Source organism: Melanostigma gelatinosum (genome assembly GCF_949748355.1).
Source record: "Melanostigma gelatinosum genome assembly, chromosome: 14".
NCBI lineage: Eukaryota > Metazoa > Chordata > Actinopteri > Perciformes > Zoarcidae > Melanostigma > Melanostigma gelatinosum.
In genome coordinates, this window is record NC_136647.1 from 8,465,204 (window position 1) to 8,493,022 (window position 27,819).

The following is a 27,819-nucleotide window of genomic DNA, read 5'->3' on the forward strand; positions in this document are numbered from 1 at the left end:
ATAGAGCTTTATATGACATAAGTTGTTTCACTGGAGTAATTAGTTGTTTGTCTGAAAAATAAATAATTCATAAAGGTGAATAAGATACCAAAATGTTGGATAAGACATAAAATGCAAGTAAAGTCAACATTTAGATTAGATTACATCAACAAATTGGAAACATTAAGTGGCACAAACATATCAAAGAAATTGGCAGCACTGAAGGAACATAATGATGTGTTCTCATTTTGATACTTGTTCAGGGTGATAACTGAATCCTAAGATAAAAACAAAATGTGTCTTCATGCTGTAAAATAACTGGTTGCGTTGCATTTCACTGGTTAAAGACACCGGTGTAATGCTGTAGAATGTATGTGAAGGAGCGAAGCAAATGTCCTGTCAAGGCAACATGCTGACAACCAAACTTAATTCAGTTAATGAATGTTAAAGATGTGTGCATTGACGTAACAAGTAAAAAGATCGAATGGAAGACCAAGGAAACCCTGGCATGTGCCGGGATTATTTGGTGTGAACAAAACACCATCAAACACAAGATAAAGAAAAACAAATGAATGACTGATTGACATCTTTCTTTTTAATCAATTGTCATCTCAATAGCGGCTTTGGTTTTCTAAATAGTTTGATGCAGCAGTCATGAACTTTCATCGTTTTGCGGAAATAAGCTACGTTTAGCAAATATTCCCACTATGCTCATTGCTAAGTGTTTCTAGCTCAAAGTCACTTAGCTGCACATGTCAAATCATACAAAAACTTCAGGTTTCTCATATTTTACATCAACAAATAAAGAGGGGTAGGACAGGGAGCATTTCTTACAGAAGTTGTTGATCCATCGGACAAACTGTACAATAACACAAAATCAACAATGCGTGTTTGAAAATATATCAGATGATGTCAATTTAGAATTGAACATGAAAGAATGTGGACTTAAATGGGAATGTACGGTAATACGGTAATATGTAAAAGTTCTCATGGCATTCCTATTATGGGTTAATATTGAATGGGCTGAAGTAGACAAAAGGAATACCAGATACATCTTTGAAACAAATTTCCGTATTTACATGAGGTGGCTTGAGATCTAAGATTCAAATTGATGATAAGAGATCAATTCAACAGGGAGACCAATGAAAAAAAAAAATACAAAAAAGCACAATTTAAACTTAAAAAACAGTTTAAAAAACAATAATTACAAAAATGTTTAACAAACACACAAACGTATTCCTTGTCTGTATTGATTATTTCTTTAAATGTGAAATGAAATGAAAGAGGAGCAGACATCGACATGTTTTGTACATTTGATAAGATTTGGCTCCTGGTGTGGTCTTTCTGGGTTCACTGCCTACACGCGGTCCCATGTTCGTACTGTGAGATAGACGTGTGTGTGTGTGTGTGTGTGTGTGTGTGTGTGTGTGTGTGTGTGTGTGTGTGTGTGTGTGTGTGTGTGTGTGTATTGCATATAGGGATAAACAGAGTGACACACGGAGGTTACCGAGTTCTGCGTCGGACACATGTGTTTGGCCTGCGTGTTGCCACAAAGCCGTGTTTGCAGAAGCACTTGTATGAGCCAGTGGTGTTCACACAGCGAGCGTTCTTGCATGGACTGACACGAGCTCCTGGTTCTGCACACTCGTCAATGTCTGAAAAACAAACAATCAATGAGTGTCAGCTGTTAGAAAGGAGATCAACAGTGCTAAATACAAATATTAGTCTGGCTATATGCCTCGATTAGCTACTGTGCATTCCTCAAAATGCATTAATTCATTATGTTTTTTGAAAGTTAAAAAGTTTTTGGGATTATGTATTTTTGTAACAATAGCAAGTGCAAACCTATACAGCGGGTGCGTGAGTGGTCCAGCCTAAAGCCTGTGTTACATTCACACATGGTGCCCAGATAGGAGCGGACACAGCGGCCATTGGCACAGCTGCACTCATCTGAATCCTCCTCTGAACTGTCACCTGTTATAGACAAACAGGCAGGGCAGAGGTGGGGGGAAAAAAACAAGGATTAGTTGGTGGCAAATAGATGAGTGTGTCGGACATATGACTGCAAAATGACACAGAGAGTGTATGGCTTTACCTGGGTTGTAGTTGGCAAAAGCTGCCAGGAAATCCTGCTCCCCATCAGACTCGGTCTCCAGATGCATCTCACACAGACGACTGAACATCTCTGAAGAATTGAAATGTCTTTTTAGCTCAAAATAAAGAGAAAGCGGAAGTCGGCAGTCAAAGTTGAGCGGGCCAGTCTGGTCTTCAAGTTTGCTCACCTGAGTTTCTAGGTGGACAGGTGTTACACTCGGGGCCCCAGCCACGACCGTAATGGCAGCAGCACTCAGAGTAGGTCACCACCATGCCGTTCCTGGACTCGCTGCAGATCAAGCCCTCATCAACTCGCAGGAAACACACATCCTTGTGGGCTGCAGTGCGATCTGGGATAAAAAAGGAGCACAAGAAAAGACCTGTTATACAGCACATAGGACAGGAATGCTGTCCTATGAGCTCAGACCATTATCCACTAAATAAGCAGCTTTCAAATGCTGACTCTGTCTTTACTCTACCAGAACAAATCATTCTTATCATCTATAACAGCACAGACACAAATTGTTTTGGGAAAAATTGACATGCAGAGAAAAAGCACACTGGACATGCTTTGATATCTGTGTGCATGAATGCAAACATTCAATATATATTTAAACAATTTCACAAAGTGGAATCTCTCCAAAGAATGGGAAACTATGAAGTTGTTATGTAGGGAAACACAAAGCCAGTACAGGCCAAATTGGGAGGAATTGCAAAAGAGCAACATGGGTGGCAGGTGAGGAGGTAAGCCAAAGCTCATTTGGATCGGTCATGCTCGGGTGAGCCGATGCTGCTTTTACCCACCGTCATAGACGCACTGTTTCAGCGCCGCACTGAAGGTGAGGGGAGGGTCGCAAAAACAGTGAAAGGAGCCGGGCGTGTTCTCACACCTCCCATTCTTACAGTACAAGGGGTCCTGGCACTCGTTCACATCTGCAAAGGGCACCACAGACACTGGTTACAGTATGAACATCTGCTTGGGGCCAGCTCTTAGTCTGTAGGTGGTGGACACAATATTGGAAAAAAACAACTTGTGCTACATCATGAAATTCGGTACAATAATCCTGCAATCAATACTCCCTTTATGAAGTCATCTTTAACTGGTCACAGCGAGATTGAATCATCTCCGATTCAATCTCAACAGAGACAAAAACATGTTAAGACGCAGCATTCATTGCATTGATATTGTATTGGTTTGTATAACAGTGTACAGGTGCACATCTGTTGGAGTCCAGAGCCCACATGTTTGACCTAACAGCAAGAATGCAAACACATCTCTCGTTCTGAGTGTGAAGGGAACAAATGTTCGCCACATTTGCTGCAGACAACACTTTTCTTAAAATACCTCTGGAAACATGGTGATAGCATGGCCATCTGAAATGTGTCCTTCTTAGCCATGTAATACTCATTCCTCGCTGAATTTGCTTCTGCAAGGGAGCAATTTAACTGCATGTTCCCAAACTCTGGTGAGGAGGAAAAAGGGAACTTCAAGTTTACGACAGAATTGTTCACCAATGACTGGGTCTACCTCACCTGTCTGGTATCCGATGCAACTCGGTATCAGGTGGGGATCAGTTCAGATCCTCATCAATACACCACTTGAGCATTGGCTTCAGGTTTCTTGGAACAACTGCAACGACTGCTCCTTTTGTTTCGCAACCCCTGATATGTAATTTAAAAAAATGACAATATTCCCCGTCGCCAACTGCACAGGGTCTGCACTCACCAGCCTGCTCCTCAGGAGTCACACAACTGTTACGGTCGGTGGCCAGGGTCCAGGGCGGAGAGCAGATGCAGTAGTACGACCCTGGAGTGTCCACACAGTGGCCGTTCTTACAGTTGGCTGGGTCCTCACACTCATTCACATCTGTAGAACACACAGGTTTACTCTCAGCTGAAGCTAAGTCCTCCAGTGGCTAGATAAATGCATAATAAGTTGTCATTAAGTTCGTTTTTTTGCGGTCATTGGGATACAACGCTTTTTTTACTCACCTGCTACCGTTGCGATCACACACTTCTTCTTGTTGGAGTCTGGAGTCCAGGGCCGGTTGCAGTTGCAGTAAAAGGACCCTTCGGTGTTGACGCAGCGACCATTATTGCACAGAGACTCGTCGTGGCATTCGTTCACATCTGACGGAGACAATGCAACCAGAAAGAGCAAAAATGCATCTGTTGTGAAGCATTTACAAAATGACGTTTGTTGTTACAGCATTTTTTTAGGTGCCATTTTATGGTGTGTATCTAAGCACTCACCAATGCACTCGAGAAGATTGCCGTCATAGTAGAACCCCTGTTGACAGTAGCACTCGTAGCCCGGCTGCGTGTTCTCACAGCGACCCTTCTTGCAGATTTCATCAGCAAACAAAGAACACTCGTCGATGTCTGCAGACAAGAAAGAAAAAGTCTCTTGTCAGGAACAGACTGGCGGTCTTCCCATGAAGTTGTTCAATGTAATGAGGACTGATAACTTATGATGGCAAGTACAAAGCTATTTAACTCGGCTATATATATATATTTGTTATTTTAACACATCATTTCGGTGCAAATGCAGGAATATCTCATCACAGCGTGGCTCTGGTGTATGTGAATATAATGTGACCCAAGTTGTGTAATATCTACCATGGTAGACAGGCAGGCTGTACAGGAGTCCTTCATCATAGTAGAGGCCTTGCCCGTTTGGACACAGGAAGTGGAACTCGGCTGGGTGGAGAGAACCAGGCAGAGTTTAATAAAGAGTAAGATACACAGTAGTACACTGCACTGTAATGTAAATGTACCTGAATGGGAGACAGGACAGGGATAGATCTCACAGTGATCTCCCCATCCCACGCCAATGGAGCAGCAGCACTCCTGCTTGGTGACGTTGGTGGCCAGGACGCTGTCGCAGAACACGGTGTCATCGAGGTTCAAGTAGCATTCCTTCTTCTCATCCATCAGCATTCGAACTGCTGCAGGAGCAAACATGGTGGATGTTAGCAAATGGGTTCGACAAGTGTGGCCTTTACTTTTAATTTATGTTAAGTTTGTGACTGTATGATATCTATGCTCTGGTGACGTATTACCAATAATTATAATTGTTTGGCTTTCAGGCCCTCAGATTGGTTTGAAGTGATGTGTTTTTGGTTGGGGACAGGCAGGGATCAAATGTTGAGGCCGGGTTTAAGCTTGGGGATGAATGTGGGTGTACACTGAAGCAGAAGGAATCAGAGCAGGCTTACCCTCACAGCTGTGTTTGTCCTCTGAGAGGACAAAACCGTGATTGCAGTCGCACACATACGAGCCTGGTCTGTTCTCACAAGAGCCGAAGGGCTGGCAGAGACTTCTGTCTGTGGCACATTCGTCTATGTCTGAAAGGAAAGAAATCACACATGCTTCTGATTGAGTATTTGTTTCAATCCAAACACCATCTGAATTGCGAGCAAATCGATTGTGTTCCTTCTTTTTAAAACAGCTTTGCTATTTATCTCAGAGTAAAGTAAGAAAACATTTCTTCAGACATTTGAAATATCTGTGTCCAGTGTCCAGAGCATGTAAACTACTTTTTACCCACAATGCAATGCATCGCCCTGCGTGAGATGAGTCAGTGATGACACAAAATAATGATAATTCATAAGTAGAAAGTACAGATACTGTAAACAACAAAAAGAGTTACGCTGCAATTTAGCTTACCAACTCCTGCATATGAGTTAGTTACTAGTTAGTTACTAGGAACGTGACAGGCAGCAGTCTGTCTTCTTATGAAGGTCTGACCATAAAGACTGACCTTGGCATCTCCTGCCTCCGACCAGTGTGTAGCCCGTCTGGCAATCGCAGTGGTATGAGCCCATACTGTTGATGCAGCGGCCCCTCTGACAGTTTGATGGCCTCTCACACTCGTTGATATCTGAGGGGGAAGGAAACAAAAATGATGTTGGAATGTGAAGCTGAGCAGGATTAAGGAACAGGTCATACTCAGGGAAATTATATTTGGACAGTCCAGTGCTGCTTAGCTATCAAGTTACCAAGTTTCAGATGATAAATTATTGCATCTTGTGAATTCCATGTGAACACTTTTAAAACACATTGTGGAATAATTCATGCCTTCACAGTGGCTGCCTTCCTGCGTGCGCTGGTATCCCGGGTAGCACTGGCACTGGAAGGAGCCTTCTGTGTTGATGCAGTGGCCATAAGCACACAGTCTGATGTCCTCACACTCATCAATGTCTGTTTGGGAGAAGGAAATGCCAAATACAACTTAATGACTCGGAATCTGTCATTACACTTTACGGCCATTCAGTCACTCAGTTGCATTATAAGAAAGTTAATCCAGGTAATGTCACGTAAAGGTTATGTAAGCATTACTCACCACTGCAACCTTTGCTGTCTGAAGACGGGAGGAAGCCCTCGTTGCACAGACAGCGGTAAGTACCAGGGAGGTTCTCACAGTGCCCGTTAGGACAGATGCCAGGCTTCTGACACTCATTAATGTCTGGAGAAACACGGGGGAGACATAAAAAAAGAGAAGGTCAATTACAGCGATGAAATGACATGTTTGTAACAATGTTTTATGTTTGGACTCTTACTAAAATCAACTGCATATTTAGTTTTAACAAGGACTTATTACACAGTATTTCACAATGTTGAATCTAGTCCATACTTTCCATGGTTTTTTCCATAGTTTGGCTGATACTGGTACTAATATATTTCACATGATTGCAATACTACTACTTCATGTCTGGTTTATATCTGTGGTGTGTGGATTATTCAAACAAGCAACATGTGATATGTAATATCTATCATGACATAACACTTTTAAGGAATAGGGTTTTCCTTCTGCAGTAGGTTGATCAAAGATGTTTCCCTCTAATAAAACACACTATTGGCTCAAGTAATGCCCAATGCTGACAAGCTGACTGGTCATTGTGATCCATTTTTCACAGGGATCAATATTTTCGATCTGATGGCAAAACACCCTTCACTAAAGGAGCCGGTTAACTTTTTCTTGAACTTCTAGCCTGGTAATAATGCTCTCAATTTGCAGTACGGCAGGGTTGCTCTCACCAAAGCAGGTGCCGCTGCGGGCCTCGTGACCATGCACGCAAGGAACACACTCGTACGAGCCTGGCGTGTTCTCACATTGCTCATTGGGACAAGTCTCGGGGTTCAAACACTCATTTACGTCTGGAATAATTGAGAAGAAGTGTCACATACCCATGTTTATGGAAAAGTATTCATCAACACAGACGCAGAGCACAGACACAGACGTGTTATAGTGACATGACACACGCATAATAAGTGTTTTGTTAGTGGAGAGCCTGTGCACTAATATCTATTCTGTCATAATAATCAGTGTCTTTGTACCTTCACAGGCTGGGTGACGGTGTGACTTGCTCCTGAAGCCGCTGTGACATTCACATTTATAAGAGCCGGGCAGGTTTACACACTGGCCTCCGACACCACAGATGTCGTACTTAGAGCACTCATCCAGATCTGCAAAACAGAAAGGATATAGCCAATGCAGGATCTCATTACTTCCTGAGAAAATAAACAAAAAAAACATTTTAACATGGAAATCACAAAACCTAACTTACCTACGCACTTGAGTCTCCCATACTGCACCATGTGTTTATAGCCCTGGCGACAAATGCATTTGTAACCACCTTCCATGTTGATGCAAAGGCCTCGGCCGTGGCCGCACGGTTCTGAGTCACATTCGTTATTATCTGAACAACAGGAGAGAAGAACGATGACGACACAAGATGAAAACTGTGTTGCGTATTACAGACAGACAACAGAGGGTCATAGAGGACACGCTGCTCTGATTCCACAAAGGGTTTTCCACCAGCCGTCCCAACATCGTTTCTCAAGTGTCAACATAAATATATAAAAAGCATAATGCTAGGATTGAAGTTTGTGCCAAATTTGAAGAAATTCCCTGCGTGCACGGGAATGCTCTTACCCTCACAGATGTTCCTCTGCGGGTTGAGATGGTAGCCAGGGTGACAGTGACAGATGTGGCCGTTCAGGCTGTTCACACACTCGCCGTGACCACAAATGTTCCTGCTTAGCCGGCATTCATCTGTCTCTGCTTCAAGAAGGGAACAAAAGCATCATATACATATACATGCATATGTATATGGATACATAGATGTGTTTCTGTGTGTGTGGAGATATCAAACACCCCAAAGATATCAAACACTTCTTTAGGAATTTGTCTTTTTATGGAAGTGTCTCACATAACCTGCAGCATGAAATTAGTGCTGGGCAATATGGAGAAAAACGAACACAAAATGTAGTTATGACTACACCTGCTTCCATAAAACACAGAGAGTGTGAACACAGCCTTAAGGCTGGTTCATGCTTCATGGTTGGATGCACACGACATGCAAAGTGTCCGAAACCGTCAGTTAAGCATTAAAGAAACATGCATCTGACAAGATTTGAGACTCTATTTTTATCAACAGGGACTGCCTCAGGGTCTCAATAACTCCGTCATAAATACATGTTATTACATTGAGAAAGTCAACATGTCATTTGTGAGTGATGGACCCAAAAGCTCACCACAATATCTTCTCTTACTGGGCAATGTGGAGAGCTGGGTTTTACAGTTTGAGGTGCATGAAACATGAGCCAGCTTTTAAAGAAGTGAGGTTGAATAAGAATAGATGTTTGAGTCAGTTTGCAGGAACTCACGCAAGACTTTTGTCTGTGTTTCGAAGGGGTCATTGCCTGGGGTCATTCTGATGATTGTTGGAGGGGTGGGTTTAACAACTGAGGATCCAACAGAAGAGAGATATGACATGTTGAACTTTAGTCCTGATGTTTTTGTCTTCACCACACATGGGGAACATTTCTCTACACGAGCCGTCGTTGCGGAAAACCTTCACCCTCATTGTGACAGCCAAAGTACAGCAGCGAATACATTGTATCCTGCTATTTCAACATGTTCCATCACTGGCGTTATGGAGAATAAATCTGGGGTTAGAGGTAAGTTTACCAGGCACACGAGGACTGCTGGTGCTGGTGGGAGACTGTTGCACAGACGTTGCGGTCTCTGAAGGCCTCTTCTGATAGAAAGAGATTGTCCGATTTCACATCAGCAAAAATGTAAATCCATTGATCATTAAAAACAGAAACAAAGTCTTACCGGCCACTTTGGTTCTGAAAGAAAAAGCGACAGCGAGGTATTACAACTGAACCGACATGAGGCAAGTAGAAATGACAGGCTTGTTTAAGTGGTGCGAATCGTGTTCGAGGACTCACCCTCCTTGACGGGCTTGCGGGGGAAGATGATGGGCGGGAAGGCCACGGTCTCTCTTATATTTTGGAGGAAGTATCCTTTCCCAGCGGGGCAGATCTTACTGAAGGCCACTGAGCACCACATGGAGAGAGGACAGGGTTTTAGTGTCACATTATTTGACTTTTTTAATCACATCTCACATTTTGCGAAATAGCTTTTTGCTGAATTGCTCTTTTGAAATTTGCAAGCAGCACCGATTACTTCCTGGAATCCAACACAACATAGAAGTACTGCCTTGTGGTTGAATCACAGTGATCTTTGACCATCAATTCTAATCGGTTCATTCTTGAGACCAAGTGGACCTTTGTGCCAAATTTCAGTAAAGCTGTGGTGAAAGTATGAAGTTCTGTTGTAAGTTCTTCAGTAATTGTGTTCTTGTTTAGGATGCACAGCCAGACAATGTCCCACATATCATGAACAGCAACTCGCGTCTGTTGAAAAGTTTTCTCGGCCTGTAACTGCTCTTCTCCGTCCACTCACCTGTGCCCACCTGAGGACATCTTTCACAGCTGCGGCCCCAGGCTTTGCCCACCGTGCAGCAGCACATTTCCTGGGTGATGTGGGTGGGCAGCGCATGCTCGCAGCCCCTGGCCTCGGACGCCATCAGGAAGCACTGAGCCTGCTCAGCTGGAGACTCTGACAAGAGGAGACACCGAGGTTTCATTTGGGAATCAGAATATAATGTCATTTAAGTGGTTCTTCAGTGAAAGGTAGAGAATAGAGAAAAAGCCCCATAGAGGCCTCTAACTCACCAACACATCGATTCCTGTCCAACACCATTCCCGCCTTGCAGGAACATTTGAAGCTGCCCAATGTGTTCAGACAGTCTCCGTTCTGACACACGCCCTGCATGGAGCACTCGTTGATATCTAAGGTCGGAAGTTGGCGTGTACAAATTGAAAAGGTTATTTTGATACACTGTAAAGGATGATATCTGTTCATAAAGTGATACCGAGGGTTTATCACACGGTAATGTAGCTCTAAAAAGTACATGAAAACTGAAACGACTCTCACACTGAGCTCCGTACTTGCAAAAAGCCAAATCCAGTTTGTGTTACCTTGACAGTGAGTGCTGTTGAATCTTTTATAGCCTTGCGGACAGGTAGAGCCGTAGTCTTCCACGATGGTATGCTTGACTGATGCATCTGAGGGAGGAGAAGACACATTACAGCACGGAGGGAAAGGTGAGAACAGCCGGAGGGAGGAGAAGTTCAAGTTGTAGCTGCGGGTGAATGAACAAACCAAAATAAAAACTGTAAACGCGACTCAAATCACAATAGACCTCATGTGTAAATCGTTAGATGAGCAACTTTGTGCAAAAAGGATTTTGCAACCTTAATAAAATCTCTTGTGACCCACATGTGTTTTGCCACTTTTCTTTATCAACAAAACATATAGATAGAACATTAAGACAATAAAAAAATAGTTTTAGTAGAATAGAAAAAGATGTTCATGCGTGTAAGTATTCAGCCTCTACAATAACTGGCTGTGTTTAAGGTCGAACAATGTCAGGAAGCTTTACAGGATGTTTGGCTTATCTTTAAGCGCCCACATGGAGTTTTCCTGAATTAACTGCATCAGAGGTACAACCGACAATTTTTGTAACATTCTGCAGCAGACAATTCAATATCACTCACTTTACACAGCCATTGGACTGGTGTCCAGAGGTGTAACAGTCAGCAAGGTTTGAACCTCTCTCTCAAGCACTTTGTTTAAATAGGTCCCACAACTACTTCCGTCAGTGTTCACGTGTACAACCGACCGTATCACCATGAAAGCCTTCGAGGAAACACTGCCCGAAAGAGTGAATGTTTACGTTGATGTTAAACTGACTGACGAACACGCTGCAGCTCCTTTGTTTCATCTATTTGCAAACAGATGTGTATAAATGCTGAGTTTTGGTTTCTGGCAAGAAAGTAAGTAAATATGTCACAGAATGGGAAATGATTCATTGAATATGTGTATTAATATTAGTCTAAAAACAGCAGCATACTAAGCTTCATTACACACGGTCACATAGAGGCAGACAAGCAAAAGTTTGACATTTTAAGAAGTACATTTGTTCACCTGCTGGCCGAGAATTAGGTGAGAACATTGACATAAAAGTGTTGAATCAATGTTCTCCTCTAACTCTCCGCCCAGAAGAAGCGTGTTTCCCAAAATGTCAAACTCCTTTAACATTTTGGCCCGATTTTATGATTGGACAAACACAAATGTTCTTTCTTTGCCTTTCTTGTTCTTTTCTAATGACATGTTTTACGCGGTCTTTGATGAAGTGTAGCTTGGCGTCACAAAATATAAAAGTCTTTCATGAGGTTTAAACTAACAAAGCACTATTCTAGTTCTCATTCTTACCCTCAAAGAGCCGTGAACCTCTAACACAGAAGAATGTTCCTCTCTCCATGCGGGGGTAAAAACATGTTGGCAATTTTATTAGAGAGCTGTGGGATGACTGCACTCGCTAAAAACATTTTGAAAGCACAAAGAAAAGAGGGGGAAGATCACATCTCACTTTTGCCATGATCTTCCTTAAACAAAAATACGATGAGATTATAAATGGATGCGAGAGCAACAAAACAGACGGCACTCTGGGCAGCAATCCAGTTGTCTAAAGACCAACCAGACGCACAGTATCAGGTTTTGTCAAAGGCCGCATTGTCTGAGTCAGATCTGAGAAACGGAATAATAGCGGAGTGGAAAAACGTGAGTAGCCAAGATTTTCCTGAAATTCAATCTCCAGCAGTGTGATGACAGTCCTGCACTGGGCAGGCCCATAGGAACATGCTTAAGTAGAGGGTTATTTTCCACATTCTCCTTTTCTGCCTTTTCTGTGTAGTAATTCCCGTAATTTCATCCGTTTTCTCCTTCCCAACCGTTCACACACTCCCTACCCCACCTCACCACTAACTTTCATGTACCCATTCAAACACATTTTTTTAATCGAGGTATGAAGTGATTGTTTTAATCCAGGGCCATAATTTCATAAAATGGGAGGGATAAATTGCAGGCAATGCTTGATATTTTTGGCTCAATAAACAATAATTTATTCCCTGGAACACACAAGATGTAGATCGAATACAAATCTAACAAGAAGTGCTTAAGGGGGGGAAAAAAAAAATCACATCTGAATGAAAAACGAGAAGTAGGACGAGAATTCTTAGCAGAGGAGACATATGAAGCACACTGCAACTCACTTGGTAGTTTGGGGCACTGATAACACTTGTTTTGTCCCCATGAATTCCCCACACTGCCGCAGCAATCCTCCTGATTGGTCAGAACAGGAAGCGGGGTGCTGTTGCACTAAAGCAAGACGTGACAGAGACATGTTGTCAGTGCAGATGACAAAACAAAAGCTTTCAGGGTTGTCCATCACTGCAGCGCTGTGCCGAAACTCACAGCTTGCTTGGGCGTGGTCTCCTGGAAGCAGCGGCCCTTTGGTTTGTGTCTGGAGGGGATCGGGCGTGGCCCCATCTTGTAAGGAGGCTTGACATCTGATTGGTCGAGAGGTTGAATGACTACAGAGGTGTCTGGCGTGTGGTGAACACGTACATTAAACTGTACTGAAAATAGAGACAAGAAGAACATCAGAGGAACAACAATCCATCACAAATGTATATTTACCACATCAATCAAAACCAACCGACAGATGCTAAAGTCCTGGTATTAGCTGCAGTGAATTATAGATACCTTCAGATGAGTGTGACATAGGTAAGGTGAGAACAGAGTGTGTTTGCATCAACTGAGTCCGCCCTATGCTTAATAGCTCCACTAGTTTCTGGCCTTCTGGCTTCAAAGACATGGGGTAGACAGGCTGCTTGTTGCCTCGTGCTGCCTGAGCTTGCTGCGTCTGGTGGAGTGGAAACTGGCAGAGCCGACCGGTGAAGCCAGGCGGGCACAGGCAGTGCTTCCTCGAGCTGCATACTCCTCCATTCATACACGTCAGGGGACACACAACTGCAGAGAGGGGGACAAGGGGTAGAGTTGTCACACCGAGACAGGCAGAGGGTCAACAGTTCATCGCCATCACACGAGATGACAGGAAGGTTAAAAAAAAACGTACACACATGAGCAACATGAGTCATAGAACAAAAAGGAGTCTCATCAGACTGGACTTTTGGATCCATTCACCTCAGAGGCAGACGCCTGATGAATTAGTGTATATCACATAAATACGGCAGACAGGCAGAACACTTTGTGGCCTGAGCGGGGCCACGTGAAATATTCACTTTGAGCTGCACCACTGTAAAAGTCACATCAGCTTGACGGACTCACGGGTCCCTCCAGTCAGTTCAGCAGCAGCGTCTGAGCAGGAAAGCAGGTGAAGTCATTGATCTGCTCAACAGCTTTATTCCGACATATGGGAGAGATCTTGAAATCTATGGGAACGCTTCTGGCTGGAGAGAGATTCATGGCATATACAGTCTTCACTGTGGTTTTATGAGGTCTCCCATTGTGTTTATGTTCAGTCCAGTCGTTTTTTGAAATTCCCACAACAGAACAATCTGAGGAAAGAGAGAACGAGCAGGACTGTGCTGAAAACTGCAAGGAAATGATGAATCCAGGGAAAGATGTGAGAGAAAACTCAAGCAATGCTAATAGTTGTACTAGTATGACCACTAATGAAGTAATAGTGAAAGTTCAGTCAGGAAGGCCACGTCATCACAGCACTCCTTACACACATGAGCCAATCCTCCCTGAGTTGCCTTACTTTGAATGCATGTTTAAGTGTGTAGAAGTATATTTTTCAACAAAAACGTTTTTTTGTCATTCAATCAAAGCAGCCGACATTATAATCTGAAAACACAGCCATACTATATCTCAGTAAATCAATAAATACCAGAGGGATTTTAACATCATGACTCGATTACTACTGTGGTTTTCCCTCAATGTAATGCATCACAGACCGACCTGGCCAAATAGTCTTGATGAAGACTGTTGATCTGAGGAGAGGAGACATGAGACGAGAGGAGAGGAGACGAAAAGAGAAGAGACGAGCGAAGACGAGATGAGATGAAAGGAGACAAGAGAAGAAGAGAGATGTGGCGATAGGAGAGGAGACGAGAAAAGACGAGAGAAGAGGAAGCAAAAGGTGGCGAGACGAGAGGACACGAGAGGAGAGGAGAAAGGAGGAGAGGTAACGAGAAGAGACGACAGGAGAGGCCTCTTTCTGCTGCCGAGCCAAGTGTGCACACATGGAAGTAATTATATGTGAACTGCCAGGGAGTCTGGGCTGTGGCGTAATTGGGGGACTAGATCACTTTAAACACAGCAGGGACATCCTCACAAAGTGAAAGTCTGGCAGAAAAACAAAAGGACCTCAATGAAACACCCCACTAGTGTGGTAACGTTTTTAAATCTGAAGCAAGATGGATAGTTCAGAAGCAGCCTTCTACTACCAAACACCATGTGACAGTGGTCTGTAACTACTATGACTGAGAGCAGGCAGCAACATGCAGAATAGAGCTGGAAGGCTCAGGCATGGCAGAAAAGAAAAAAAGAAGGTGAGCAGCGCAGACTGTAGAAGACAGAAAACTCTACTTCAGAGCTCCAGTTTCCACGGCTCAGATTTCTTCTCAGTTCTGGATTTAGAATGAGAGGAAACTGGGAAAGATGCGGGGGCTGAACATTGGGATTGCAGACACAGAAAGTCAGGAAAAGGACCTCTTTCCAAACGTGATTACACAATCTAAACACACAGAGACTTGGAGAGGCGACATGTCGTAGGGAAAGTCTGGGCCGTTGGGAAGGTGTCTGAATGAGACTCTGATAGCAGTCAGGGTCGATGCCACGCTAATGAACACAAAAGAAGGGGAATCCTATTCCACATGTTGGCTGTAACATCTTGGGTGGGGGCCTGGAGAAGGAGAACCGGTTGCGAAATGAAGCCAGTGTGATGACATGCGATACGCAGTGCAAAGTACAATACACAGCTGCCAGCACACGCCTTTCTGCAATCCTGACAGATACTGATTCCGATACCTCAAATCAGGATCTGCGAGCACTGATCTGGTACCCTTGCTCTCTTTTTTCCAAATTTAAAATCGCTGCATCTTATGTGGGATGAACCGGAATCATCTTAATGTAACGTGAGGCTCATCGCTGTCATTTATGTGTCTGGACAGTTCCACCATGAATCACTGTTTCATCCTTTTCAAGTGTCTACAGAAAACACATGCATACGTAACTTACATTATTTTTGTAGTCTTGATATGAAGGAAAGCTCAGTTTTAGGGGTAGTTGATGTTGGAAGGAGGCGTTTGTCTGAGTGTGCAACAATGAAATATGTCCACAGGATTAAGATTTATGAATATACTTCTGCAGCTGTGCAAAGAGAGATGGCAGCTCTAACTAAACTACACAATGTAACATTATTCATAAAGTCTCTATTTTCATTATAAACCCAGAATTTAATGATCAAATATTCCCTCACGGTTCAGGCAAGCTGCTTCACAGACATCCAGTAATTCAATAAACTAAGCTGGTTGTTTTTTTCTTTTATATAACATGTTACTTGTTGCTAACACACAGCCAGAATAGTACAGAAAATAAGAAAATCTCCCTAAACTCCAACAGATTGTATTTCTACTGCACTTCATGCCTGAATTATTCTCATCTTTGGAAACTGTTCAAATGAGCTGTCTCGTGTCTGTTTGTATGTTATAATAACATACGGTGGCTGTTCTCCTTCACATCTGCCTCCTTCATTTAAACTCCAGCCATACAGGCGATGCACTGGCTGGTGTTTTCTGCAGACCTTACATGTGAAAGGGCGTGTTCGTCGGTGCGTGCGTGCGAGAGCTAATAAGTGGAGGGGTGTACCGTCTCCTGGAGAGCCGCTGCGGTCGGGCGACTGCACCACACTGCATACCGAAAAAAAGCACCAGAACGCTTTAAAAGCTGAGATCATAGTAAGGATTTTACTTTCCAGCGGACTTTCCCTTGAAATCATCACCTCGGCGTTCATTAGCGGGATTTATGATTCAAAATCGCTCATCGACTCTCCTCGTCAGTTAGCCGAGCGTCCCAGACGCAGCCGCCCCCCCCGCTGCTTTGAGCCACGCCTTTGTCATTATGGATCTAACGCATTCCTCAGACTAGAGGTGGTGCGTTATTAAAAACAAGAGTTATTTGTTCCGAATGATTGCGAGGCATGAACAGGCCGATTGGTGGGGAGTTATGTTATCTTGAACCTTATTTTCCACACGTCAAAGAAAATGGAGGAAACAGGATCCCATTCAAAGATGACTCATCTTGTCTGGAATTTAGATCAGCACAGAGTAGTAACTGTAACTTACAGGACACACTGTACAGCCATTAAATGTATTTGACCATGTATGGATTCAGTCAGCATTAGAGAACATTCAAAGTTGACTTTGTCCTTTAAGGCTCTCTGAAACCTAACGTAATATTGAACGTCCAACACAGCCACGAAGGGTATCATTGTCCCATGCAGCACTCACTCCAAGTAGAAGAGAGAACTAAAGTGGAAAACGAGACAAAAAGAGGGGGGGGGGGGGGGACTTTGTCTTGGAGCTCTTCTCGTTGGAGTGTTTCATGTGACATACGAGTGGGAGCTCCTTCTTCATCATGTCATGAGTCACTCCGTGAGGAGGACAGGTCTCCTCACAGCATGACATCGCAGAGAGGAGATGTCTTTGTCATATACTGTCTGTCATATATCTGGGAAAGGGATGGCATGACGCAAAAAAACAGGCCGAGACGTAAAATTCAGAGAATACTAAATAACGTGATGCGTCAGTGGGATTATTGTTCTTCCCAGACACTGCTTTTTTCCTTTGAAGAAAAACATACTGTGCATTCCTCAACTGCTAAGTAAGCAAGCCTAGTAGACCAAAAAGACACCATGTACGTCCATGAAAACATATAAAGACAGACTGGCACACACGTTTTTCGCATTTTTACTAAATGATGGGTAATGACTGGTAGAGGGAAAATTATACTAGTCTGCACAGGTATGTACTGTGTATGTGTGCAATGACAAATAGTAAAGAAATAAAGAGACAAAGAGAGTAAAGTGTGCCCTCTGAGTGCCCTGTGACCACCCACCCACTCACTCCTGTCTGTCTGGAGATGACGCATCTTCAGCCCCCTCCCTCCACGGCGTCCTTTCGGCCGCAGCCGCACCCTCCCAGCACAAAAACAACAAATTACAGCCCCGCAAACCACAGCTCAAAAGTTCCCCAGCTCCCTGAACTGAAAGCTACTGCAGACATCGTCTCTCACAGATGTTACAAAGGCCTGATCGGTCCCTTTCTTTGAACACATGTCATATTCTGGTAGAGTGAAAATAGCCAGTCTGCAAGAATCAGACACCCAAAATCCGTGATGATGCTCATTGAGTCACTTTCACAATGATTCAATACCAGTCTGAATCAACCCCCTCTGAGATTTAAAATGAGTAGCCAACACTTTTTTGTCAAAATGCGCTGGTCACGTCAGCTGACTTCGATATCACAATCAGCCCTGTTTCCACTGGTGGAGTTTTGTTAGTGTTATAATGTAACTGTGATGCATGATGCGAACTTCTAAAACACATCACGTAACAACTCGCGTTGAACTTTAAACAAACTCTCGCACATGTTTCCAGTCCTTTTGCTATGCTAAGCTCAATATTTCCAGATCGGAGAATTGCAACAATCTTCTCATCTTTTCAGCATGAAAGCAAACAAGCGTATTTTCCAAAATGTTCAAAGTATTTATTTGAAGTTGCTTCAAGTGATCTGTTGACCAACTCAGGGACACCAAGGAAACAAAGCCCTGATATTACTACCAGCTTGTCAAACTGTTATGGCTACATTATTGAAGAACATTGCACAGACACAACAGACTCAGCGTACATGGGCATCTAGTTTTTTGGCTTAAGTCAAATAGCCACTCAGCTTCTATTTGGTTTTCACCAACAATATCTGCATCGTAAGTTGGCTCGTTGCTCGAATGTTTCAACATCTATTTTTGGGTTTCAGCCCGCTGCCTCTTTTTGCTGGCCATGTGATATAAACCCAACTTTTCTGTGTTTGCTTAAAATTTGCTGCCTATGCTGTAATATTACGGCGTATGAGAGCAGTGAGGCTCAACCACACTGTCAATGTCCAGCCTGGAAAACCAAAAACAATGAGAAGCTAAAGCTGCATACTGTTAGATCCGGGGGTGTTCCTTGGCCCGATACGGGGCTACTTATTGACTCAGCTCTCTATTAAAAGATTGACAAGCTGGTGTTCTTGCGAGGAACTCGCCGGGCGGCTCTGCTAACTACCGTTACTCCCGACGTCTTCCCTGCTTCCTCTGGTAAACACGCACTCGGCCGAGGGGCCACCCTGGCCCCGGGCGCACCTACCTGTCGCGTCAGTTACGGTAGCTTCCTCTTTTGGATCCGTGCTCTTGGTAAATTGCCAGGTTTGGTTTTAACGGCTTTGATTTCATATAAAGCCGTAAGGGATTGTTAAGTGGATAGGCCATTAGCATAACCATTCAGAACTCAGTTGTTAGACATACATAGATTTAACTTTTTACTATCACGAGGAACATTTACTACGTAAGCAAAATGAATGCAATTGAAAATTTTACTTAATGCAGGTTAGATATTTATTGCAAAATATATTTAGCAAGGGCAAAGCTTCAGCTCACATAAAATAATAATACTACACATGATTTCTTACTTTCAATTCTTTGGTTATACTCATGGTTAGAGGTTGGAGCTGGCTTTGGGTGCGGTGAAAAGTTCTTTTTTGGAGTTGTCAGGGGTGAGGGTCTGGCCAGACCCTCCTCGCTCCTGCCTGCTCGGCAAACGACATCTGTTCAGCGATCTTTGATCTTGTTAAAGTTGAGCAGGGAGGATAGGTGGTTCTTCGTCTTTCAATCTTTGCTCATAGAAGGGCCGTCTTCTTCTTTCGTCTTTTCTCGTCTTTCTTCCTTCTCACTTGGATCGTCCTTCTCACTTGGATTTGTCCTTCTCGGTTGGATCGTCCTTCTCACTTGGATTCGTCCTTCTCACTTGGATTCGTCCTTCTCACTTGGATTCGTCCTTCTCACTTGGATTCGTCCTTCTCACTTGGATTCGTCCTTCTCACTTGGATTCGTCCTTCTCACTTGGATTCGTCCTTCTCGGTTGGTTTTCGGTCTTGCTTCTGTCATCTTTCTTCTTTCCTTCTTCCTTTTCTTCATTCTTTGTTCACAAAGGGCCGTCTTCTTCTTTCTTTTCTTCATTCTTGAGCAGAGACGAAGTCCACCGCTGCGTCTGTAGAGCGAAGTCCAGGGTCCTCTCAGCTGGAGCACTCAAATGGCTCTTACGACATTATCCTCTCGTCTGTTAGCGTGTCGCTTCTTTTATAACACCTTTGGGTTATCTTGACCCCCCTCCTTTCTCACTCGGCACCTGATCCATTCTCCGTCATTATGTGTGTGTGCTTATGTTGTGGGCGTGTGGAAATCACCTTGCCTCCCGTAGGCCTGATTTTGCAATCCTAACGTCTCTGCTCCTTCACTTCCCCTCTTGCTCACACACACATTTCTAACTCAGATTGGTTATCTTAATCACTGTTACAATCATCATCATCACAGTTAGTTGTTATAATCAGTTACAGTTGTTATAATCACAGTTACAGTTGTTATAATCACAGTTACAGTTGTTATAATCACAGTTACAGTTGTTAATCGTTTTATTTAGCACACGCTTGCTTTTAAAATAATTATTAGATTTCATCTTTCCTCATTATTAAGCTTTGTGCCTTCTCTCTATTTCTCTCTTATTTCCTCAATTTAAACACTCACACAAACTGCACTCTTTCTCAGATACACCTATTATTATTATCAGGTTGACATTTGTTAAAATCACTTTACATTTGTTATGTAATACATGCTTGCTTTAAAATAATTATTCTATTTCATCTTTTAACTCTTAATTTTACGCTTTGTGTCCCTTTAACCTAATTTACAGGCCTACCATGTATTCCTCTTTTAAGGCTGGTCCTGGGATCTCAACTCTTTTTGACAATACCAAACAACAGCAAGGACCAAAACAACAAATGGATCATGAGAATGACCTGGGCGCCAGAAGGAAAAAGAAGAGGCGGCCCAAAGGTGAGAACGCTCTGTGAAGTGGACGGCCCTATGAGGGACTTTTTACATGACACACATTTGATGAAATATCATTGTCAAAAGCTGAATTGAATCTAGGTTTACAAAGTATTTCCATGAGTATTCCTCGATATAGTATATTGCTACTATCCGACCTTTAATGACCTGAGAGAACCGTGACTAAACAACATTGGGTGCAATAAAACGGTAAACACAGTTGCCGCTGGAGCCCCCGTTTCAAAAGAGAGTGGCTATCACCAAATGACGTGCTTCCCTTTACCATCAGCTCAAAAGCAGGAAACCACATCCCCAAATACGCCTACCATCGACTGGCCCTGTGAGACCACATACCACACCGAGTGAGAAAGAGCGACGCACGGTGTGGGTCAGGCTGCTGCAGCTGAGCCAGACGTTGGGAGTAAATGACATAATCACTGCCTTGAGAAACAAACAACCCTGCGTAGGCATTCCTCCTCCCCCTGCACAACTCTCTGCCCTCTGACGACTCCCAGCAACTCTGAGCGGCCTCTATCCAAACAATGGTGCTGCCCTTTGCCAGTGTCGACCATTGTCACCAAAGCTATTCGTTTACCTCTCACAGTACGCCTAAAACTACAGTTTGTTGACCTCAACAGAAACAGGAGGGACGAGCAAACTCCTGAGAAATGGAAGCAGCCATCAATCGGGAAGATCCGATCCGAGTAAGGAGGTCTGCAATTATCCAAATCTAAATCAAACTCTGCTTTGCACAATGTGACTTTCAATACGCGACGTGGTTTCCATAGCTCTTGGGTGGGCACGACTCCAGCGTTACCCCGTCACTCCCCTCTGGCAGAGATGCTGCTGGAAAGAGAGCCAGAGAGTCAAGACGGGATCTTGGCACATGTAGGGATGATGTCATACATATAATGACCGTCTAAAGACCGGAGAGCAGGCAGGTAGAGGTGTGCCGACAGTGCTCTGCTGAGATTATGTCAGATACCTGCCCTGCGGGGATACTCAGCATTCAGCACTGGAGCGCGTGGCAGGTAATGTCTGTAGGCTGCACAGCCTCAGGCCGTGGCGGCAGGCAGCGCTGGCAGAGGCCGTGTTATTCTGTTTACCCCGGCTAATCGCTTCGACTACAGGGTCCTGCACGATGTGGGTGCAGTCCGTAGCGCTCACATTCCTCTGAGCGGCTTTAAATAACTGCTCCGCCCCCCCCCCCCCCCCCTCGCTAAGCAAATGGGAGGAGAGTGTTAAAGATGGCAAAGAAGGCTGTTTGTTTGAGCTGGGTTTAGTACACTGCTCTTGAGCACCAAATACACTTCGGCACACACACACGCAAATATACACACTGTTCCCTTGTGACGGAAGAAAAAACATCTAATTGCTGCTTTGTTTTCAGAACTTCCTTTGCTGCAATTTGTTTTTTCAAGCTGCCCAGCAGAATTGCCTTTTTTCTTTTTTTTTTTACAAAAAGTGATGACATGGAGGAGTCTGATTTCACAGGAAACTCCTGCTCAGATCACGTGGATTCTTCTCTGAATGAGGGTTGTGGTTAGACTGCAGATTTAACCCTTTTAACAACATATATATCATGTTTTTAAGGTTTAAGGTCTCATCTATGAAAAATGACAGTATTTTACATTTTCATATTCATGTAACCTTTCAAAGCATTCACAGTCTGTCTGCATGGTGATCGTGCCCCGCTTACGAAACAGTGCTAAAAGGTTAATGAGAACGGCAGACCCCAAATAACCCCTCATGTGTTAATTTCCCAACATGCATAAATAGACAGAGAGGTGACAGAATGTGCATCCAATGAATATTAAAAACGCACCCTTAGTAAAGAGATAATGATCATGCTTACAAATTCACATGATCAATGTGATATCATCGAAAGGAAGAGCCGTTCAGAGTTATCTTATAAATGTGCATGAGCCTCCCACACAAATATGTGTGTGTTGAAGAGGCGGTGAGCACAGGCGCCATGCCAAGCTCCGCCTCCGATTTCAATCCAACCTGTGGCAAAAATACGGAGTGCTGCAGGTTTTTGGTTGCCTGCGTTCGACCGCCTTCTCCGGAGTCTGGCACGAGAGAAAGGAGAGTGTGTGTGGGGAAGAGCAGAGGGCTTTGAAAAGTAAAATAAACTCACCTCCTAAATAGAGAGAAAGCAGAACCGGCTGTGTTTGTCGGACTCGTCTTCATTTTCAGGCTCCCATGGACCTCTGACCCATGCCAAGAGAAAACCCAAACAAACCACAGTGCTACTCCCGTCACTTTAGTCTGAATTAAGAACCACATGGTAAATTCTGAAATAGCCATATGCACTTCTCATGATGCCCATTTTAGGGGAGAGAAGCCAAGACAGGGGTATGATAAGAGCCCTTCTTCCTGTGCAACATGAGGCCCTGTGCTTTTGGTGATTCCAGAAAAAGAGAATCTAGAGTAGCCTGGAAGTCTGGAGCCCTGATAAAGAGGAGATGCTGCCGAGACGCAGACGAGAGACGAGACTCAGAGTGCTGTCTGGGAGCTGAGCAGCTGCTGACAGTATAGGGCTGATAGATGGGATGCCTCTGTGCAAGCAACGCTCGAGACACATTTGGACTAAAACACACAACCGAGGCATGCGGGCAAATACTGATTTCTTTTTTTTGGGGACCACCTTATTTTGAAAGGATATCTTTGAAATATAAGTCTTCCTTTCACAAGTGGACTGAAGTGTGAGATAGATGCACATGCATACACAACACCACCTATCGTCTCCAAGGAGAAGCAGGAAAGCACCATGTTACCTTCTCTGCTCCTCCCAATCCTGCAACTTACATGAAGCTTTCAAGTGCTGAGAATAGAAGAAACTTAAAATAAGTTGGCCGATGGACATTTTGACAAACACATGATATTTATAAAGACATCTGCTGATAAACAGCTTAAGCTTCCATAGAGACGCCAAAGAGGACAAAGATTCATTTAAATTGTTGACAATTTTGTGATTTACAAATGTCACACATGCCTCAAGATGCACTCGTTCTTTTTTTTTTTTTTACTGACAACAATAACGATGCCCGCACCGCCGTGCCCCCCCGATGATGACGATGATACAGTAGATACGATGTGGAATCAGGCTGTAAACGCCAACTTTTCTCTGCCTGCCAACATGCCTGGGAGGCTTTCAAGTTTCCATGCTTTCATCAGTTTTAGGATGTGTCCAGTGAAATATGGATCCATTGATGTGACTTCTCTGCACACATATGACCAGAGCGTATCTGGCATATTGTATCCTCAATGCAGTGATGTTTTTGAGATTAAATACGTTGAGTAAGTGTTGACTTGTTAATGAGAACGTATATGATGTATACTAGAGCTCAGAGGAACATGTGTGAAATAATGATTACATAGATGGTACACTATGCTGTACACTGTATATTAAATGGACCAATACTCAGTTTTAACTGCTACTTACTTGACCAGAACCAATATTCTATCATCTTTGACCGTCTGTGTGTAAGTTCTCTCGCATAGAGCATAAAGTGCTGATTTCTCCTCATGTTCAGCATGTTTTTTGGCTCAGAAATCTCCTGCTTTGGGTGCATCTCACAGCTCTGAGGCAGTTGTTTTCAGCAATAATGTCCTGAGGGGGACATGAGTGTCTGTAGAATATATTTCATGACAATCCATCCAAAAGTTAAGGAAATATTTTACTCAAAACCACAACTGTCAACCTCACGGTGGAGCTAGATCAAAAAGTCAGGGGATCGCCAAAGACATTAAGATCCATCCTGTGAGTATCACGAATGTCTGCACCAAACATCACAGGAATCCAACAGTTGTTGAGTTTCAGTCTGGATCAAAGAGTTGGACTGAGCGACTGACCTACAAACAGACATTTACCATCCGTAGAGGTGCATGGCTAACAACATCAAACATTAAATCTGGGGTTTGCCTGCTTTTCACGGTTGCATATCACCGTAAATAGAACAACTCCTTGGATGCACAAACCTCTGCCAACACTGACATGTTCTCCATTTTGCTCTAGCTCTGAGGTATCATTCATCCAACTGAAACTCAACATTTATTTCTGATCCTGTAAACATTCTGTTAGCATTTAAAATAGATGTTTTGGGAGAAGATGTTTACCATCCCACACAGATGTCCCCAGTTTATTATCACGGTCACTTTATCACGTGCTTTCTCTCTCAAATCGAATCGAAAGGTTTACTCAGATTGGGCCCTTGACGTCACAACAGCTCAAATATGGAAAAGTCTTCATATTGTTGCTGCTACGGCCAAAGCCGCTTTAACACGGGAGAGAGAAATTTCCACTTGTCCACACCACATTCCAGCCCTCGCACTGAAAAACACATGTCTCCTCTCCAAGCTGAACCCTATATCCCCTGCTGCAAAAACTCACGCACTCTCGTGCACAGATCTTTTCAGGATACTTTGCCTGTGAAACCCAGGCGGACAGGTGACATGTCGAGCTGCACTATCCAGACCACATGTGAAGCGGCGTTCGGTATCCCAGGAATCTAAATATGTCTCTTTTGAAATATTTGACACAGAGGCTCCGAATCGTGACGTACCACAAAAGAAATTGGGGGAAGAAGAGGGAGGACCGGTGGCCGAGGCCAACTCTCCGACTCCACACAGCACTGCGTGGTGTCGAGGAACAAGAAGGATTCACTTGACCTCGATTAAATCCAGCCTGCTTACTTTCACATGGGCACACTGATGAAAACAGCTGGAAAGGTGACATCTGTATGACCAACTACAACCTCCCTGTACTGTGAAACTGTGTTTTGATGAATATACGGCCATTTTTCATTCAGCACAACTGCATCTTCTCTTTTAAAATCCAAACGTGTGTCAGCATTCAGAGCAGATGGTTAACACTGGACAAATTCAGAACAAGGTTTTTGAATAATTATGTTTTATTTCTTGCAAAACAGAGGAGAAAAGATTATGGCTCTGGTGCCAATGTGATGTAGACAGCAATAAGAAGCTGTTGCACCACAGCATGCTGGCTCTGACGTACAGCTGTTATCTATAATTTGTTACTTTTAGGCTTGTGCTACAGCTTAACATGGGGTTGCAAATACATTTTTGTGAAAGGGGATAAAGTGACTCATAATTTCAATCCGTTTATACAAAGAGAGAAATGTCCACCGCAGGTATGTCACTGAGAAGTTAAAGCTCTTTTTTCTTTTTTTTTAAATCACAGCAGAACTACTCAGCCGATTAACCAATGTGTACTTTTCTTGTTTCGCATCTTATTCCCGACACCAAGTGAGAAGGAGAAATGAGGAGCAGTGAATTGCAGTTCTGGGCCGTACACTGACGTAGACTGCGAGGCTCCACGTCTCACCACAGCTGATCTGATACAGCGCAGAAAGGATCCACTCATGCCAACCAGACACTGGAGTACAGATCTTAGGAGCACATTTACATGCTATGTAATGAGCCATGCCTCAGTAATTAAAGCGGAGTATGGGAACGTTGTCCAGCGATGCAGTGGAGGGTAAACCCAGCTCACCTCGTCTTAGCCACCTATTTATTTGCGGAGCAGAGTTTATACTCATCTTAATGACATGTGTTCATGGTGGATATGAGTAGCTGGTGTCAAATAGACGTACGCTGAAGATAGAACCTTTTGAGGGAATAAAGGCCTGAATGAATCAGTTATACTTGTCATGTGCTGTACTCAAGCCCCATCTTATGACACAGTGTTTGTACTCCATTTGATTATTTTGATTTTAGAGGACTTTTTATTTCAATCCACTACACTTAGGAGGTACAGTTGGCACTTTTGACCTCTACTGGTCTGAAGTTAATTTGCAAGTAAAGGTTTTATGGCTATGAAACATAAGATCATTTAATATGATCCATTGTTACAGTTAAGTACCGATTAAGATGTTATTCTAAGCAACACCAACCAAAACTCTATCAACAATTGAATACATCAGACTGAAAGAGGTCAATGTGCGTTGTGAGTATACTTTCACTTTTGATACTTGTGTTTTTCTGCTAATACTGCTGTATTTCTTGACTGAAGTAAGAATTTGATTGCAGGACTTTTCACTGCAATGGAGCCTAAATGTGGACGTTTACTGAATCAAGTTGATTTGAATGCTTTTTCCACCACTGCCTTGTAATAACAGTGGGCAATACACACTAGGCCCATTTTAAGCATTTTATGTTGTTCCATGGAAGTAATTGGCCCTTTTATTGCCGATTCAAAGCAGTCATTCTCCCTGAATAACGTCTGAAACACGAGTTGTAGTGATAGTGTTACAGTCTAATTATCTATAGAACATTGACACATTCATTTTAAAAGAAGTCCATTTATGAGCAACAGGCCTCCCTCGCCCCTCCAAACGGGAGGAACTATAAACCCAGAGGTCAGAGCAGCTATTGGTTCATCGCAGCGGCCTAATTATAGCCCCTCGTAAATAAACAGCATTGTTCCACTCACCGACCCTGAAGCCCTGTCCGATGAGCGTGTCGGCCGCCTGCCCGTTCTCTGCGATCAGCGTGGTGTTGTTGCCCTGCTCGCAGGTATCCTGGCACTGTCCCTTCAGGCAGATCCGCTTGCAGATGAGAGGAGCGATGACCACCTTGAAGCGCTCCCGTGTGGAGGAGCGCTCCGTGCACCACACCAGCCTGTGGACGCTCAGCCAGATGACAAGCAGATGGGAGATCAGAATGGGCATCCTGGCATCCTTCGCTGCCCTCCACAGAGGCCCAGGGACATTAAATCACAAGCTGAGGGGTTCAGCTCCAGCTCAAACGCGCGTGCTTTGTTAACCCGAGGAAGATTTTTGACGTCTCGTGCGTTGGAGGAAAAAAATATAGGAAAAAAGCGCGTCCTCCCTCCTGTTTTGTCCTTAAGGAAACAAATAATAAAATTACTTCCCTTGCGTAACCAAGTGATCCGCGGGGAAAACAGACACGTTTGACATCTTTAAGAAGTTTATTGTTGCCCTCGTTGCTGTTTTCTAAAAGTTTCCCGTCGCTCTTCCTCCTTCTCGCCTGTTGCTTTGGAGAGTAGGAGAGAGTGCGTATGTGGGTTAGGGAGAGGGAGGGAGAGAGAGAGCGAGAGAAGGGAGGAGAGGAGAAGGGGTGAGCCAACCCTCTCTGGAGAAAACCTGGCTGCGGGCCAGCCAGGCGGTGCAGGAGCAAAGCTGAAAGTGGTTTCCTTGTTGGTTATTTCTCTCCAACACCCCCCTCCTCTCCTGCACAGACCCCCACTCTGCAAATCATAGCTGCACAGCTGTGTGTGTCACTCTGAGAATAAAAACATACTGACATGCAATGATGTATTGCTGTATGCACCCGTGTTTGATTCGTTTATTATGTGTAAAAGTACTAAAACGAGCATGTGACTTAGCGAT

The 27,819-nt window shown here is 43.7% G+C and overlaps 1 protein-coding gene across 2 annotated transcripts; it reads right to left on the minus strand.

Annotated features, from left to right (window-relative positions):
• Nucleotides 1–552: 552 nt before the first annotated feature.
• On the minus strand, nt 553–27,692 carry ltbp3 (latent transforming growth factor beta binding protein 3). Of its 2 annotated transcripts, none has more exons than XM_079283580.1 (29): nt 26,901–27,692; nt 13,040–13,306; nt 12,749–12,912; nt 12,547–12,652; nt 10,411–10,497; nt 10,105–10,221; nt 9,833–9,988; nt 9,316–9,423; nt 9,200–9,213; nt 9,050–9,116; nt 8,746–8,823; nt 8,012–8,140; nt 7,644–7,775; nt 7,414–7,542; nt 7,114–7,233; nt 6,419–6,541; nt 6,154–6,276; nt 5,837–5,956; nt 5,292–5,420; nt 4,851–5,021; nt 4,693–4,773; nt 4,327–4,455; nt 4,066–4,203; nt 3,800–3,940; nt 2,878–3,006; nt 2,262–2,423; nt 2,075–2,164; nt 1,825–1,953; nt 553–1,634 (listed from the first exon to the last, which is right to left on the minus strand). In XM_079283580.1, exons 1-29 carry the CDS (start codon nt 27,136–27,138, stop codon nt 1,483–1,485), a joined length of 3,729 nt encoding a protein of 1,242 aa, XP_079139706.1. In that variant the 5' UTR covers nt 27,139–27,692; the 3' UTR covers nt 553–1,482. The 2 variants fall into 2 exon arrangements, with proteins under 2 accessions (XP_079139706.1, XP_079139705.1); XM_079283579.1 differs by having other exon boundaries at nt 9,050–9,119.
• Nucleotides 27,693–27,819: the final 127 nt, after the last annotated feature.